This window comes from Geotrypetes seraphini, chromosome 4 (assembly GCF_902459505.1).
Source record: "Geotrypetes seraphini chromosome 4, aGeoSer1.1, whole genome shotgun sequence".
NCBI lineage: Eukaryota > Metazoa > Chordata > Amphibia > Gymnophiona > Dermophiidae > Geotrypetes > Geotrypetes seraphini.
Window position 1 is genome coordinate 285,397,014 of NC_047087.1, and position 18,113 is coordinate 285,415,126.

The 18,113-nt window shown below is 42.6% G+C and overlaps 1 protein-coding gene across 3 annotated transcripts in view; it reads left to right on the forward strand.

Annotated features, from left to right (window-relative positions):
• The window catches only part of SLIT1 (slit guidance ligand 1), a 606,757-nt gene that overhangs the window by 458,671 nt on the left and 129,973 nt on the right, over positions 1 to 18,113 (forward strand). For all 3 annotated transcript variants that reach the window (XM_033941251.1, XM_033941252.1, XM_033941253.1), the window contains 3 exons: positions 2,663 to 2,798; positions 9,743 to 9,811; positions 15,763 to 15,834. In XM_033941251.1, coding sequence (XP_033797142.1) covers positions 2,663 to 2,798; positions 9,743 to 9,811; positions 15,763 to 15,834 — 277 coding nt within the window. The remainder of the gene's footprint in view (positions 1 to 2,662; positions 2,799 to 9,742; positions 9,812 to 15,762; positions 15,835 to 18,113) is intronic.

Consider the following 18,113-nt stretch of genomic DNA (forward strand, 5'->3'; position numbering starts at 1 on the left):
TTATGTGTTTACTTCTCCCCCCCCCCCCCCCGATCTAAGCACAGCCCTGGGAAGGCCTGCTCTTAATGTGGCTGAAAGTACGAGCACTGTGGACTACTACATAGACTCTTAGACACAATGATAAAGGGCACATTACAAAGGATTAATACTTCTGGGTTAATATTCAGCCGATGGCAGTCGGCGTTGCTTAAAATCACAGGCCACTGCGGTTAAAATAACACCAGATATTCGGTACCTGTGTTCGGATACCATTCTGGAGCTGAGTTTCCACTTTCAGCATTGACTGGCAATGCTCTCTGGTGAGTGGCAATATTCAGATTGCTAACTCGGGCAGATGTTTTGCATGCTGTCTGAAAACAGCCAGCAGAAAACAAACAGCGAAGGTGACTGACTGGTGTTCAGTTTCCTTTATTGAATAAAATGGCTCGACACGATCGCGTTTCGGCCCCGAAGGGCCTGCCTCGGGAGTCTGGATTCTGAATGAAGGATCGATGAACATAAAGGTTTCACTTTCATTTACACAGACAGCGGCATACGCTTTTGACAGCACATGTGGTACTGAGGACTTTTATAGATGACATTGCTTTGTGGCTGCCTATAACATCCACTGCTTCATTCTACTCATGTTTATGGTCAGATCTTTCAAGGGAATATATGTGAATGTTTTAGATTGTATTAGAGAACCAGCAATAGAAGACTATGTACCTTTATGTTCATTAATGCCTCATTCAGAATCCAGACTCTTTTTTTCTTTTTTTTTTAATCTTTATTAATTTTCAAAACTAAAACAAAGTGCCCCAAATTATATATACATTAGTAACAAAATAAGCACTTAAATTCCATCAATAACAATGCAGATAATAAATATCCCTCCCCTCCCTTCCAACAGTTTGATCAAGAAATGAACCAGAAATATATCCCCCCCCACCCACCCTGTCCTGGATATGTATAAAATAAAAAATTTAAACAAAGACAACTACAGTATGTTGAATTAACAAACGATGTCAACGGGCCCCAAACCAATTTAAATAATTTGCTGTGCCCCAACATATCAGCATTCATCTTCTCGTATTTGTAATCTAAACATAAATCCTGAAACTACCATTCCACATTTACTAGATCTGATTAATAGATTCGGGAAGTTTTCAGGATATAAGATAAATTGGAGTAAGTCAGAGGTTCTTCCGCTTAATGTACATTGTCCAAAAGGATTGTCTGATCCATTTCCCTTTCTTTGGAAAGAAGAAGGTATCAAATATTTAGGTATTTGGATTCATAAAACGCTGGAGGAAACGATGAAAGTAAATGAAAGATCTTTATTGCTGAACCCTTTACATCTGTCTTGGTGGGGGAGAGTACAAACGGTTAGAATCCAGACTCTTGAGGCAGGCCCTTTGGGACCGAAACATGATCGTGTTGAGTCATTTCATTCAATCAAGGAAATTGAACACCGATCAGTCATCTTCGCTGTTTGTTTTCTGCTTTCACGATCTGTGAAGGTGGTATCTCCTGTTTTTTTTTTTTTTTGTGACGTCTGAAACTAACCTCTGCTGTGCCCAAGGACTTTCCTGCACTGTCCAGAGAGTGGCATGGCGCTCAGAGGCCTTTACAGTTAGTGCTGCTACATACCCTCCTTTGAATATCGGCCCCTTTATACCCATATAAAGGGTCACTTGCCAAGCAAAATGATCTATCAATGCAACCCATCTCATAGCATTGTAGTATACACAATTTGAGTAGCATTTCATGTTTTATACAGAGGGAATGTCTACTTTGGCATGTTATTTGCCTTAAAACTGTGTCTTTTTTGTATATAGATTGTGAGACAGACTAAGCATTTGTCCTATAGACACAAAATGGGAAAACCATGTAGTACATCTGGCCCTTTATGCTCCAAATATACTATACTGTATATCAAATTTTCAGAAACTAGCTATCTATTTCCTTTCAAATTATTGTTATCCTTAATGGATATCACATTCTAGCACACAAGCACTCTCATTATAAGACATGCCATATTTGGGTGACAAAACTGAATGAATCTGGATCTGCTGGGAGAGATTACTAATAGAACATGCTGCAAAAATATAGAAAAATTAAAGGCAAATTGTGAATTTGGATTATCCGAGAGGTAATGCAGCTTAAATGGCTTTCAGATGTCCTCTCTTAGAGACTGTTGATTGCCTTTACCTGTGTGTGTTGCTTTGTGCTTTAATTTTTGCACTTTTTTGCACTGATTGATTTATTTCACACACTTTGGAAAAGCCCTATGATGGTGGGGGGGGGCTTCATGATTTGAGCGCAGGAGCATTGCTCCTTTCGCTGTCTTATCACACTGAGGGCATTTCCTATCAAATTAAAATTTACTTGTGATTCTCTCAACTCCTGTTTGGAGCTTATTACTGTGTGTTGTGGGTATTTAGCCAATCGACAGTCTCTTCGAGAACCTATTGATCCTTTCTGCCTCCTTTTATGGTATCTTGCTAAGTTTCTCTGGCAGTTTTTTTGGAGTTTTTTGTTTCTGATTTTCAGACGTCCTCAGCATAATCTGGGTAAACTTCTCCCCACGTGTAGATTTTCTGAGCAAACATCCTAAAGACATTTTCGGATACTATGGATCATTTCATTGAGTTGTTGGTTGGTTTGTTTTTTAATTCTGTAGGAGGTCAGTTGGATTTGAGTTGTGTCCCACGACCTCAGTGCCCCCAAGAGTGTACCTGTTTGGACACGGTCGTTCGTTGCAGCAACAAGCACTTGGTATCGCTCCCCAAAGGGATCCCAAAGAATGTCACAGAGCTGTGAGTAACCACATTTAGTTTTACCAAGTTTCCTTATGGTGCAAGTCACCCTAATTGATGTCTTAGAAAAATTTCAGTCGGGATGTTATGGTGGACCTACCTGGGTGAAATAAAATAATTGCAACCCATGTTTTTAAAAATATGGATCAGAGGTGCTGTTCATTTTGGAAAACCCAAACACTTTTATTTGTAGCTTTTAGATCAGCCCTCACTTTTACTTGCATACTTTGTCATTAGCTTAATTGTCACATGCATGACTCTCATTATCTCTTTTCAAATATGTTGTGTCCCTCTCCTGATGTCAGCAATATGTGAAACTAAGCCAAAGAAGTACAATGGCCTTGTTCCTGCTGTGATGTTAGCTCAAACTAAGGGCTAGATTCACTAACCTTGCCCGATCTGTGGCCGATCCACGGCAGGCCAACGAATTCACTAAAGGCCAGCTTGCAAATGGGGGTGATCGGAGGTACGCCCCCCACCGACCACACAGATCACTAATGAGCGATCCTAAAGCATGCGCAGACCATCTTCTTTGTCTGTAGATGGTCTGCGCATGCTTACAGAGCTGCGAGCTGTTTTTTTTTCTGGCTTTTCACTTTTTTATATACTTTGGGAGCCCATGGTTTTAACTCACTTTAAACTCGTGGGTTAAAACTACGGGCTCACACTGCGGGGAAGGGCAGGCCAGTCGGGGCTGAGCAGAGCTGGAGAGTCGGGGCTGAGCAGAGCTGGAGAGTCGGGGCTGAGCAGGGCAGGCGAGTTGGGGCTGAGCAGAGCCGGAGAGTCGGGGCTGAGCAGAGTCAGGGCTGAGCAGGGCAGACGAGTCGGGGCTGAGCAGAGCCGGAGAGTCGGGGCTGAGCAGGGCGGCAAGAGGAGAGTCAGGGCAGAAAGCATGGCAGCAGAGAGCAGGGCAGTCAGAAAGGACCTGAACGACTGGTCCCCACAAGTCGCTTCTTTTTGGATCGGCCAGCCCAGTCAGTGTTCTTGGAAAAGTTTAGTGAATCGCATCCTTCCTACTTTGCATGCCATTTACCCTCATTTGCACGCGCAGATCGGCCACAAGGTTAGTGAATCGGGTCAGGGTCGCAAACCGATCAGTGCATGATCGGTTTGCTTAGTGAATCTAGCCCTAAGTGCACAAAACTAGTCATTACTTGCCTACACTTATTGCTATTGTTATGTATTGTCACAATGTGCAACAAACATCTTACATCTAGTTTGCATAGGGAGCAAATGGAGGTGAAGTAACAGGAGCTAGATTGTACTGCACATACTAGATATACGAAGTGCTGCAAAGAGACAATTCCTGCTCTTTGGCACTTAATCTCTAGTTATTACAGACAAACAAAACACAGAGACAAAAAAGACTTTTCGAGTTAGGAGGAGGAGACCATAAACTATGTGAAATAAACTGAGAAACATATAGCCATGTACCTCTCCATCTAACCTTGCTGAGCTTAAATAGGATAGATGAGAAGGAGAAAAAAATCTTGTGGAACACCACAACCTAAATGCCTTATCGTTGAAACTTCTTCCCTTCCCTTCCCCTCCGCCCCCTCCCCCCTGAAAACAGTAATTCCAAACCATACTTATTACTTCTAGCCCACTAAGCCTGTCCAATAGGAAGACATGATGTAATTACATCAAATGCAGCTGAAAGATTAGCTGTATCACCCATGCTTCTTCCCCCTTGTCAATCATTTTCCTAAGATCTTATAAAACTAAAAATGTGTACCTTATATATTCAAATATAAGCCAACCTGAATATAAGCCAAGGTAGCCTTTTTCCCCCCCCAAAATGAGGAAAATTGGTTGACTCGAATATAAATCGGGGGGGGGGGGGGAGGGAGAGGGGTTTAATATTCAAGTACCCTGCCCTGCCTGGCTCTACACCCAGTTCCACTCCCTCCTGTCCCCTGCCAGGTTCTGCACACAGCTCCCCTCCCTCGCTACCATGCTCTGCACCCAGACCTCCTCCCTCCTTGACTCTGCACCCTGTCCCCCACCTCCCTCCCTACCCTGCCAGGCTCTGCACCCAGCTCCCCTCTCCCTCCTTGGCTCTGCACCCTGTCCCCCTTCCCTTCCTGCCCTGCCAGGCTCTGTACCCTGTACCCTCTCCCTCCCTCCCGATGCCTTGCAGGCCTCCACTGGGCCTGCCATAAGATCTGGTGGACCAGTGATGGGCCGGGTCAGGAGGATCCCTCCCACCTCCTATCCCAGCTAACTCAAAAAACTTGTATCCACCGTCCCGCTTCCCCCACATACCTTTAAAATCCCTGGTGGGCCAGCGGTGGTCCAGGACAGGAGGGATCCCTCTCACTTCCTGTCTGGCTGATTGTGCCCTCCTTTACCTCCCTCCCACCGCCTCCGTGTACCTTTTACAATTCCCGATGGTCCAGCGGTGAACTGGAGCAGGAATGGCCTTCCCACGCTCCTGCTCCTTGGAGAGCCGCTAGTGATTGGCTGCCATGAGTTCTCACAGAAACAAGTCTTTTAAATTGCAAACCCTTCAACATTGCCCTAGACTTTACATTATGCCTGCATCAAAAGCCATTCTTTCCTTCTAGTCATTGCTGCTGAACACTTGATGGCCTCATTACCATTCATTTTAATGCAGTGTGTGGCCATGTCTTCCATATGAGTTAACATCTGTGCTGAACCCCTTTCTGCAATGCTCAGCCAATAACATGCATATACAACCGGCGGTAACTGCACAGTTAGGCTCACAGTAGCCCAGATACCTGCACCCATACATAGGCCCTGATTCTATAAAAGGCATTTAAAGTTAGGCCAATCTAGGCGCCTAACTTAATTTTTTTAAATTGGCTTAATCAGCACTAATAATTGAAAACACCATTAAAAACCAGTTTAAAAAAATCTTTAAAAATGAATTAGCCGGTAGGTGTCTACCACTTCGAGGTAAGCGTCTACACAGAGGTGCCTACTGTCAAGTAGACATTCTTAGGAGTAGATTCAGGGCAGATTTTGGGCATGGTTTCATTTAGGCATTGGTAGGTGCCCTCATTTAGGACAAGAAAACCCTGGCCTAAATGTCACTGCGCCTTTGGTTTTGGCACCTAAGAACGCTTAGGCATCACTAGGCACAATTCTATAAATGGCGCCTAGTGGATGATTGACAGTAGCGTCTAACGGCGCCTCTGACTTAGGCATCATTTATATGGTGACCCGTCAGATGAGCGCAGGACAATTGTGCTTTGTCAAAAGTGCCTTGAAAATTTCGCACAGGGACAAGTGCGGTCAGGCCAATTGGGGCAGTGGATACTTTTTTTATCTTTTTGAGGGTTACAAAATAACCCTCTTTTTTGAGGGGGGGGACCTCCCCCCACTACACATTAAAAATTCACTTGCTATCTAGTGTTAGAGTAAGGTTTATATCATGATTATGGGACGGGGCCTGAGGAGTCATCCTGCGTGCACTTGTCCCTGTGCACAATTGTTGGGGCGCTTTTGTCAGAGCGCAATTGTCCTGTGCTCATTTGTCGGTGTACCCATTTATAGAATCCAGCCCCAAATGTCTACAGACATTTACACACATATCACCAAACATGAGGAAGTGCATATCAACTTCTTATACCGCCAAAAATACTTGCGTGTGTCTCCTGGAGCTGATGCTATGCAAAGGGGAAACTGTGGAAACGCATGGTTATTTTAGCAAATATACAAACCGATTATTGAAAGGGAATTTAATTATATGGTGCAAATATATCATCACAGGTGATCTTTTTCACCTCAGTAACTACTTGTGCACACAAAGCAGGCGTTCTCTATTGTCAAGAGGAAAGAGATTCTGCTCCTCTCAAAGGCAAGGACTCTTACGGAAAGGATGAAGTAATTTTGCAGAACAGGTAGTCATGGCTACAGCGCTGAAAAAGAAAATTGATGTTGCTTTTAATGGAAAAGAGATCAGTGGATATGATGCCATAGTTAGACTTAAAGGAAAAAGCAAGATTAGGTACTTCATCTAATCATGGTATTTGGAGAACAAGCTGGATATTTTCATTGTATGGCAGAACTGTCTACTGGGACAGTCTATTCCATTGGGGCTGACCCAAGGGGGCCCCTTCCCATAATTCCTCCCACTAATTTTCTCCCTTTTCAGCTCAACAGTATCTAGTTTTCTCAGTCCCCTCTCCCAACAATATCCCCTTCTCTCATGATTCTCCATGACCCCTCTCCCCTCCCCCATACACCTAATGCCCAGAAATCCACCCCCTACCTTCTTCTACTGTATCCCTCAAGCAAGCTACATATTTAATAATCTATTTAAATCCACCATCCAGTGGAAGCTCTGAGCTTCAGCTCTGGCACAACATCCCTTCACCTGTCCTCCTCTAGCATCAGTAGCTCATGGAACTTAATAGGGGGGTGGACAAAGGGATAGGGAAGTGGTATTCTAAGGAGCCTTCGAGTCAGGTGGGGAGTTCATTGCTGACTCAAGGAGAGAGAGAGACTTTTTGACATACTGCTGAGTTGAGGGCACACAGAATACCTTTTACCAAGCCGGAGATTGTGATGAGCACAGGTAGAAGGATAGAACATATCATTGCTGTAGGAAGGAGTGATAAGGATGTTTTGGATAGGGCTTATTGTTGCTGTAGGAGGGAAGAAATCCATACTGCTTAACTAGGCTGCTTAGCTGTGAGAATTTTTAAATATACTGTGTATGGTTCTAGTTAATCGTAGATCCTTGCAGGTGTTAACCAAGGTCATTTACTGAATGCTTAATATAAAAAAATGGGAAATGAGCATACAGGTTAGTTACTGATCTCATGGGATGGATTTGGTAAATGGCAGAAAAATAGTGTAGCCAGCACTAGAGCCCTAGGCTGGGACTCTACAGTGCCTCCAGTGGCCACAGATCAAAATTGCACCGGTCTGTGACTCAGACAGGAGGCTTTAAAGGAACTAAATCAAAACCACCAACACAGTTTTAGAATGGTAAAAAAGAAAATTTACTATTAAAAAATAAAGTCAGAATGGCTCAAACTTTAATGTAGCAAACAAATGTCCAAAACAAAATGGCCAGAGGAAAACTCTGACAGCATTCAGGATTTCCCTCCTAATGCAACAGTTCTCCCTGTGGTATACTCTTTCGCAGGGCTGCTTATGCTAAAGCTTCTTTTCCCCCAAGTCTGCTCCCCAGCAGAGCTCAGTTAAGCTCGTCCACAGAACTCAAAATCAGTTCCTGGAGAATAGGCCTTTGTACTCCAACATCTGTTGCGCAAACACAAAAATAAAGCCTCCAGCCTAAAATGTAGCAGGGCTGGGCAAAGAGATCACAAGTTTGCCTTTCAAAAGCACAAAAAATAACTTTCAAAACTCCCACCCAGATGGAAGCAAATTTCTCTCCCCACACACTCTTAGCTTTACAAACAAATGCACAGTCCAGAAAGTCCTTGAAATGACTGGGAGCAGGAAAAGAACCCAGCCAAAAATAGTAAAAAAAACCAAACCTCAGTCTTTGCTCAGCCAGAGCTGATTGTCACTCCTACATCCATCGGTTCTGGAGCTCCACACAACTCCTCAGCAGGCAGTTCTCTTGTAACTCCATGGGAGTCTCCTCATCAGTTACTTGTAATTCTGGAGGGGTTCCAGCTTCCTCCACCTCCATGGGCACACAGGCATTACCCTTGCTTGAGCCAGGCAGGGCCTTGTTGGGAAGAGCCCTCAGCTTACTCCCTATCCTGCTTAACAGCTTATGGAGTACTGCTGGCTTTTCAAGGGGAAGGACACGCCCTGTTCTACCTGAATCAGCAAGAAGTGGCTCCTCTCTTTGGCTCCCCCAGTGGTGACCTGGATAATAGTCCCTCTGCTTGCTTTCAGGTCTGGTTTCTCGCTGGCTTCCCTGGTGGACACTAGGGAAACCACAAGGACCAAGGCAGGCACAGAGTCTGACTGGTCACAATTGGCAATGGGGAAAAAAATCAGTACTCTGCGATAATCTATAGAGTGCTCCAGGATGAGCGCCCTTATAAAATAGCGCCCAACTTTGGGCATGAGGACTTTTGCCAGCTGAAATCAGTCGTAAGTCCTAGTATGCTAATTGGGGGCAGATCCCCGGAATTCTATAACCCTATCCTCATCTTTCGAGAACACCCATGACCTGCCTAAGCCCCTCCCATGGCCACTCCTCCTTTTCGGTGGCATGCTCTCTGGGATTTTGGCAACCAGGCTTATAGAATAAAACATAGCCAGATGCACGTGCTCTCTCTAATTGGTGTCAATCAACATTGATAATTGTTAGCATCTAATTATTGATGTTAGTTGGCTCGTTAATCAATTAGGTTGCACATGCATCTCTGGATTGTGCCCAGATTTGGGCATGCATATCTGAGTGCTTTTTATAGAATCCGGAAGATGGTAACCCCTCTTTTGCTTATGGCATTCCTTGCATGTAGAGGTTTGCAAATTTTTCCATTCATATGCTAATGTCTTCTAAGACTTCTTCACAGTGCATCGTCTGGTCTTTCTCCTTAGTTCATGATTTGAGATATGCTCTAGACGATCTTACCGTGCATGTATGAAATTATTGGATGGATGTTATAATGTGCAGAAGGTTCACAGTGTGAAAAAATATGTCAAGATAAATTGGTCGGTCTCCTCTTAAGATCATCACTGAGAAATTTAAGGATTCAATCATATTTTGTTTATTGTATACAAACTAGAGGATGTCAAATATAGGAGCCAGCTCTGCGGGTGCCAGTTGGTGCTGAGTTCTCCCAATACTGAGCCAACCAAGTTGTTAGTTATTTATTTTGAAATGCTGGCACCTATGGTATCAAACATTTGCAGTCTGAAGAGTTGCACAGAACTATAAATATATGTGAAAGAGTCAGAACTGTAATAGAGAAAAAGGCATGTAATCTTTTCACAATCCATCAGACTCTGAGTCATCACTAATATTTCATCCTTCCTTTTCACAGTTATCTGGATGGTAATCACTTCACCCTGGTACCTGGACAGCTGTCAACCTTCAAGTACCTACAGCTGGTGTGAGTACTGTTATCCATTTTTGGGCAGTTGAATCAGGCTGCCCACAGTCTGCTTTCTTAAGTTCTTCGAGCCTAGCAGAACATGAAAGGACATGTGTGGGTATTGTGCTATGCTTGTACTTCCTGCTTAGATAAGAATTTAACAAAATAAAGAATATAAGGTGATACCTTTTTATTGGACTAAACAATACATTTCTTGAATAGCTTTCACAAGTTAAAACCCTCTTTCTCCGCTCAGGACAGAATGAGCAAAAGATACCAAGGCTGAAAAAGGTATAACCTTATTTTCCTTTCTCGTATTGTGTTTTAATTCTATTTATTACCTTTAAAGTGGACTAATATGGCAACCACACCACTTTATCCTTAGAATATAAATGATCAGAAAAGCTTTCCAATGATAGTGGAAAGGAGGAAGAGGAGGGAAAAAGGGGTGAGAGGCAGTAAAATATGATAGGAAACCTAGATCTTAAGTCCCCTCTTGTTAGTTTCAAAATATCTGATCATTTAAAAAAGTCTTACCCAGAGATGTGGCATTGTTTTTTTTTTTTCTCACAATGCCTCTAAATAGGCTAGTTTTGCATATAACCCCCCCTAATTCTATAAATGTCTGTGCACCATTTTACATGTAGTGCACAAACTTGCACACGCAAGTTTTAGAATAGTGTCAGACACATACCAAGTTCCAAGTTTATTCAATATTTGATTAATCGCTTATTCAACATTCTAAGCGATGTACATAATATAATAATAACATAAGCTAATAGGGGGAGACTGACAATTTCATGTAAAAAAACGAAAACAAAACACTTAAGACAAACATGGGGTACAAAGGGGAAGGAGAAGGGAAAGAAATACAATTTTGAGAAGGCTAAAGAAAACATTTATGGTAAACAACATTAGGAAAGGAAGAACAAAGGGAGGCCAAAGTAGTACATATGAGATCTATAAAAAAACTTTGGTCGGGTCGTACGTACTGGTTATCTCAGCTGTCAAATGCATCTTTAAAAAGAAAACATTTGAGCTTACTTTTAAATTTAACCAAATCTAATTCATCACGAATATTGATTGGAAGTAAATTCCAGGTTTGAGGTGCTGTGACAGAGAAGATTGAATTTCGCCTTGTATTTATAATTTTTAAAGAAGGGACTGTCAAAAGATGTTGATCAATAGATCTAAGAGATCTAAGTGGGGTATATATAATATAATGATTAGCTGCTATTTGGCATTAACAGCCAATTATTGGTTATTAATGTTAAATTAGCACAGCGGAGCCAGAATAGGCAGGAATAACGAGAGATCACTCTTGCACCAACTACACCCCTAGACATGGAGGGGCCTATGAGTAGGGGGGTGGAGACAAATGGAATAAAGCACAAGTTTTTGGCTTCCACTGAAAATATGTGGTCTTTTTAAGCCAAAACTGAAAATATGGCTGAAATATGGGATAAACTTTAACTGAAACTGGGCAGAAAAAGGATTTTGGCTGGGTTTGGCTCCGTAACCAAAATCAAAATTCGGTCAGCCTTGAACTGCAGTAGGTTTACACTGGATATTTTAAGTGAAGAAGCAGTCTTCCTGGTGAGGATACTGAAGTTGTAGCCCTTTTATCTGAATGATTTGGTCAGACTTTTGAGATGTTTAGTCCTGTCTATTGGATCAAGGTATGTAGAGTGCAATTCTATAACAGGGTGAATAGATTTTGGGCACTAGGAAAGTGATTATTTGAAGCATATTTTATAAAGAAAATCAGGCACCTACTTTTCTGTATAGCATAGAAACAGAAACATGATGGCAAATAAAGCGAAATGGGCAATCCAGTCTGCCCATCCACAGTAACCATTATCTCTTCTTCTCTCTAAGAGATCCCTAGTGCCTATCCTATGCCTGCTTGAATTCAGACACAGTCTCTGTCTTCACCACTTCATCTGGGAGATCATCTATCACTCTTTCTGTAAAAAAAAGTATCTCCTTAGATTACTCCTGAGCCTATCACCTCTTAACTTCATCTTATGCCCTCTTATTCCAGAGCTTCCTTTCAAATGAAAGAGACTCGACTCATGCACATTTATGTCAAGTAGGTATTTAAATATCTCTATCATATCTCCCTTCTCCCACCTTTCCTCTAAAGTATACAGATTGAGATCTTTAAGTCTGTCCCCATACGCCTTAAGATAAAGACCACGCACTATTTTAGTAGCCTTCCTTTGGACCAACTCCATCCTTTTTATATCTCCAGAATTGTACACAATATTCTAAATGAGGTCTCACCAGAGTCTTATACAGGAGCATCAATACCTCCTTTTTCCTACTGGCCATACCTCTTCCTATGCACCCTAGTATCCTTCTAGCTTTTGCCACCACCTTTTCAACCTGTTTGACCACCTTAAGATCATCACATACAATCACACCCAAGTCCTGCTCTTCTGTCGTGCACAAAAGTTCTTCTCCTAAACTGTACCGTTCCTTTAGGTTTTTGCAGCCCAAATGCATGACCTTGCATTTCTTAGCATTAAATTTTAGCTGCGAAATAATTTCAGAGCAGTCTTCAAGCTTCTTTGTTCATGTCATTCACACCATCCAGGGTGTCTACTCTATTTCAGATTTTGGTATCATCCGCAAAGAGGCAAATCTTACCCGACAGCCCTTCAGCAATATCGCTTATAAAAATGTTAAAAAGAACAGGCCCAAGACCAGAACCTTGAGGCACACCACTGCTAACATCCCTTTCCTCAGAGCGATCTCCATTGACCCTCTGTCATCTTCCACTTAACCAGTCCAGTCTATTACTTTGAGGCCCATCCCAAGAGCACTAAGAACATAAGAACATAAGCAGTGCCTCTGCTGGGTCAGACCACAGGTCCATCCTGCCCAGCAGTCCGCTCCCGCGGTGGCCAAAAACAGGTCAAGGCCTGTCTGAATCATCAGAAGGGCTCCCCTGCCACCTTGGTTTCCCATTTAAGTTCTGCCCTCCTATCGAAGTCCTAGCCCTCCGGTCTTGCACATGCACGACCAGGTTGGTTTACTCAGTACCCCACGATCCCTCTATCCCTCAGGAATCCATCCAATCCCTGCTTGAATCCCTGTACCGTACTCTGCCTGATCACTTCCTCCGGTAGCGCATTCCAAGTGTCCACTACCCTTTGGGTGAAAAAGAACTTCCTTGCATTTGTTTTGAACCTGTCTCCCTTCAGTTTCTCAGAATGCCCCCTCGTATTTGCTGTCCCCTTCAGTCTGAAGAATCTGTCCCTATCCACCCTCTCTATGCCCCTCATGATCTTGAAGGTCTCTATCATATCTCCCCTGAGTCTCCTTTTCTCCAGAGAGAAGAGCCCCAGCCTATCCAGCCTCTCGGCGTATGAGCAGTGTTCCAGCCCTTTTACCATTTTTGTTGCTCTCCTTTGGACTCTCTCAAGTACCGCCATGTCCTTCTTGAGGTGCGGTGACCAATACTGGACGCAGTATTCCAGATGCGGACGTACCATCGCTCGATACAATGGCATGATGACTTCCCGTGTTCTGGTTGTTATGCCCTTCTTTATGATGCCCAGCATCCTGTTGGCTTTTTTCGAGGCTGCTGCGCACTGTGCAGATGGCTTCAGTGATGCATCCACCAGCACACCCAAGTCTCTCTCGAGTCTGCTGTCTCCCAACAATACCCCCCCCAATTTGTAGTTGAACAACGGGTTCTTTTTCCCTATATGCATGACCTTGCATTTGTCTACGTTGAAGCGCATTTGCCATTTGTTTGCCCAGTCTTCCAGCTTGTCCAGGTCCCTTTGTAGGTCCTCACACTCCTCCCTGGTCCTAACTCTGCCGCACATTTTGGTATCGTCTGCGAATTTTATAACCTCACACTTTGCCTCCTTTTCCAGGTCATTGATGAATATGTTAAAGAGTAAAGGCCCCAGCACCGATCCTTGTGGCATCTGTGTGGTACACTGTCAAAGACTTTGCTAAAATCTAAATACACCACATCTAGCACACTCCCTCTATCCAATTCCCTGGTCAAAGAAATTGATCAGATTTGTCTGACAAGACCTACCTCTAGTAACTCCATGTCTCCTCTGGTCCTGTAATCCACCAGGTTCCAGAAACTTCACCATTCTCCTTTTTAAAAGTGTTCCATTAATTTGCTTACCACAGAAGTTAGATTTACTGGCCTGTAATTCCCTACTTCTTCCTTACTTCCACTTTTGTATAGAGGGACCACATCCATCCTTATCCATTCCTCCGGTACCACTCCCTACTCTAGAGAAATATTGAAAGGTCAGTCAGTGCAGCCACCAGAACTTCCCTAAGTTCCTTCAGCACACTATCTGGCCCCATCGCTTTGCCTACCTTTAATTTAGCTAGCTCCTCACGAACACAACCCTCTGAAAATCAATGAGGGTCTACCACTCCACCATCCCTATTTGCATTTGTCTTCTGTGGTCCCGCTTCCGGATCTTCAGCCTTGAACACAGAAATATTTGTTAAGCAATTCAGCCTTTTCATTATCAGCTTTTATATATTCCTGAGATTTTGTTATAGGTTCAACGAAAAAAGTTAGGTCTTAAGTTTCTTCCTGAAGATGTGGCATGGTTCTCGTAGGTGGAAAGGGAGACTGTTCCATATCTTGGGTCCCTGGTACGTGAACGTTGATTCATTCAGGCAGGTGGGATCTCTTAGAGAGAGGGAGAGATAGTGGTTACTGCGGATGGACAGACTAGATGGATCATTTGGCCTTTATCTGCCATCATATTTCTATGTTTCTTCCTAAGTATGCTTGAAGGGAGGAGGAGGCTAGTTTGTACCATTGGTGTGTCCTTGCATTGAGGAAGGAGGGCGTAACTGCGATGTCTGTGCTAAGTCCTTGGAGTTATCCCTGTAGATGGCTTTGTGTACCATGCAGGCTATCTTGTATTCTTCTCTTCATGGGGAGCCAGTGTTACTCTTTGGAGAGATGCTTTCATATTTGTCCTTTTGGAAAATCAATCTAGCTGCTGTGTTTTGGAGCAGTTGCAATCTTTTGTAATCGTATTCTGCAATACCGATGTATAAGGAGTTGCAGTAATCCAGGTAAGGGAGGAGGACCGCTTTTGCGATTATTCTGAAGTTGGATTGGCTCAGCACCAATCTGATTGCTCTTAATTGCCTGAGCCTGAAGAAGAATTTCCTGACCAATGTGTTTATTTAGTCCGTACAGGTAATGGCCTCTTCTTCTTCTATTGTGGCTGCTACATGCAAACTTTTGCGTTTTGGTGAATGGCACACAATGAAGTCTTGAGATTAGCTATTTATCTGTTATTTTCTGATATTTTGGGGGGGGGTATTCTGATTTGGACTCCTGATGAAGGCATGTTGCCGAAACACAGCTTGTCTTGAGTCCTGTGTATGAATTTCCATATTAAAGAGCTTATTGTTTTTATTACACTTTCACCTTCTCTTGTGCCTTTTATTGGTCCCCACTCTCCTTCGATTGTTTGGTTGCTTTCTGTGGGATAGCTAGATCTCTGTTATTTGAATGATTGAAACATGGTTTATAATAGTGTGTATTTGTATATATTCATGTTGTGTATATTCCTTATATCTACCTGTATGAGGTAGATCTTGGGTACCCATTGATGTAACTGTTTAGACTGAAAGAAAGAAATAAAATGGGAGCTGCTAAAAGAGGGGAAAAAGTTGAGTTTTATATTCATAAAAGTAAGATCTCATTTCAGGCAGCTTTCTATGATAAGGATTTCCGACACCGGTTATTTACATCTCATTCTTATGTACATTTTAGAAAACAATTGAAAACCTATCTTTTTTTCAAAATATTTGGTTGATTAGATCCCCATGGTTTTCTTCCTCTGTTATTATTTAACTTTTTGTAAACCGCAATGAACTTCAAGGTTATGCGGTCTAGAAACCCGATTTTATGTTATGTAAAATAATTTCATGCAAATCGAAGTCTTTGTGTTTTTTAGAGACTTAAGCAACAACAAGATCAGTTCCTTGAGCAATTCGTCTTTCATGAACATGAGCCAGCTGACTACACTGTAAGTAACTTCATTTAGATCTTTATCAAGCCAACTCCAAATATTAGATGGGAAGGCACATTTTAGATAGGACATGGAGAAAGGAATTCAGACGTTCAGGGTAGAACGTTGAGAATTCCTTTTGTAGTTTAGAAGAGACCAAGAAAAAAGAAAGCGTAACTAGAGGCGGGTCCAGAGCCAGAAGTAGGGGGCAAGGCCAGGGCCAAATGTGAACTATACACACAATACTCCATTTGTGGGTAAAAAGGAAGCTGGTATGTACATATACTTGGAAAATTCATATATTTAGTATAACAATTTTAAAGAATATAAACATGTACAAGCAGTATATCAAATACAATACAATACAAAGTAATACAGGTTTTGAGATATTATGAACAAGATCTTGGACTAATGGGTGTTTTTCTCAATATTTGTATATTTGATGCCACTGTGTTCTCCTCAGAAACTTTTGGCAACCTGGTGGCACAAAGGAGTAGACGGGTGGGGATGTAAGAATACTGCACAGTATTATTAAATTGACTGTTATTTATAACGTTCTGTCTGCAAATACATAAACATTTAAAGTAAATGCATAACTGAGGGCAAAAATTAATTGTCTAAGTTAATACTGACTGATGAAAGGGGAAAGTTATCAATGTGGGCTATCATTAAGGCAGGTTATATTACCACAAGTCATGCTATTTTAACACAGGTTCTCAGTGGGAACAGTGATTTTACAAAGCTGCACATGTGTACCAGCCTCCCACATGTACTTGGGAGCAGCTCTATTAAAATCAATGTTCCCTCTCTCCACATCAACTCTGACTCTGCATCATTAGTCGCCCCCTCCACGATCATCCCTCTTTGGCATAAATTCTTCCCAGATCAGTCCTGCAAGCCTTCTGATACCCTCCATCCCCTCAAACCATCCAATTCCCCCCTCCCAGCCCCTTTCCTTTAACAGCTGACCTTTCTACACATCTGATCCCCTCCCCCACCCTCAAAACATGCGATCTCCTACTTCTAGGAGAGGAATTTCAGAGGGGTTCATTTTTACCAGGATCCTCCCAGAAAGAGGGGCATTAGAGGTGGCCCTTGGGAGGTGTCAGAGAGGGAATCTAGAGGGACTGGATGCTTTTGGGGATGCAATAGAATATGGACAGAAAACAGAGGGTAGGGTTAAATGGCCATTTTTATCAGCAGAGGAGGGTGAATAGTGGAGTGGATTCTGTGCTAAGACCAGCGCTATTTAACATATTTATAAATGATATGGAAATTGGAACAAGTGAGGTGATTACATTTGCAGATGACACAAAACTATTCAAAGTTCTCAAAACACATCTTAACTGTGAAAATTTACAGGAAGACCTTTGGAAATTGGAAGACTGGGCATCCAAATGGCAGATGTAATGTAATATGGACAAATGTAAAGTGATGCACATTTGGAAGGATAATGCAAATTATACTTACCTGATGCTAGGGTTCACCTTAGGCGTCAGCACCCAAGAAAAAGATCTAGGTGCTATTGTAGACAATATACTGAAATCTTCTGCCCAGTGTGTGGAGGCAGCCAAAAAATCAAACAGTATCCTGTTTCTAACAGTAGGGATGGGACTATACTGCTTTTTTTTCTGTGTGGTTTACATATTTTTTAAACAGGTACTTATTTTGTACCTGGGGCAATGAAGTGATAAGTGACTGGCCCAAAGCCAGAAGAAGCTGCAGTGGGAGTCAAACTCACAACCTCAGAGTGCTGAGGCAGCTGCTCTAAGCACTAGGCCATTAGGTCATGTGTACCTGGTAAGATCCCTAGGAGTAAAACAGATTTTTTATTTATTTATATTCCGCATATCCTACAATTCAATTCCATATATCCTACAATTCTATTTGGATTACAAATTATTTAGGTACTCAAGCATTTTTTCCTATCTGTCCCGGTGGCTCACACCCTATTTAATGTACCTGGGGCACTGGGGGATTAAATGCCGCGGCCAAGCTCATCTTTGCTAAAAGTAAATTTGACCATGTCTCCCCGCTCCTGGCCAAGCTCCACTGGCTTCTGATAATCGCCAGGGTCCACTATAAATGCGCCTGTTTAACTTTCAAAATCCTATATGGTATCCTCCCTCCCTTTATCCCTCTTTCTTGGAATTCCTCAAACCCTAATACCACCAGATCCTCCCACAAATTAAAACTATCCTTCCCCTCGCTAAAAGGCATTTCCCACACAGGAAAGCTTCAAAATCACTGAGCTCTGGAACAACCTTACCTCCCCTCTTCGGAACTTGAGCTCTCTC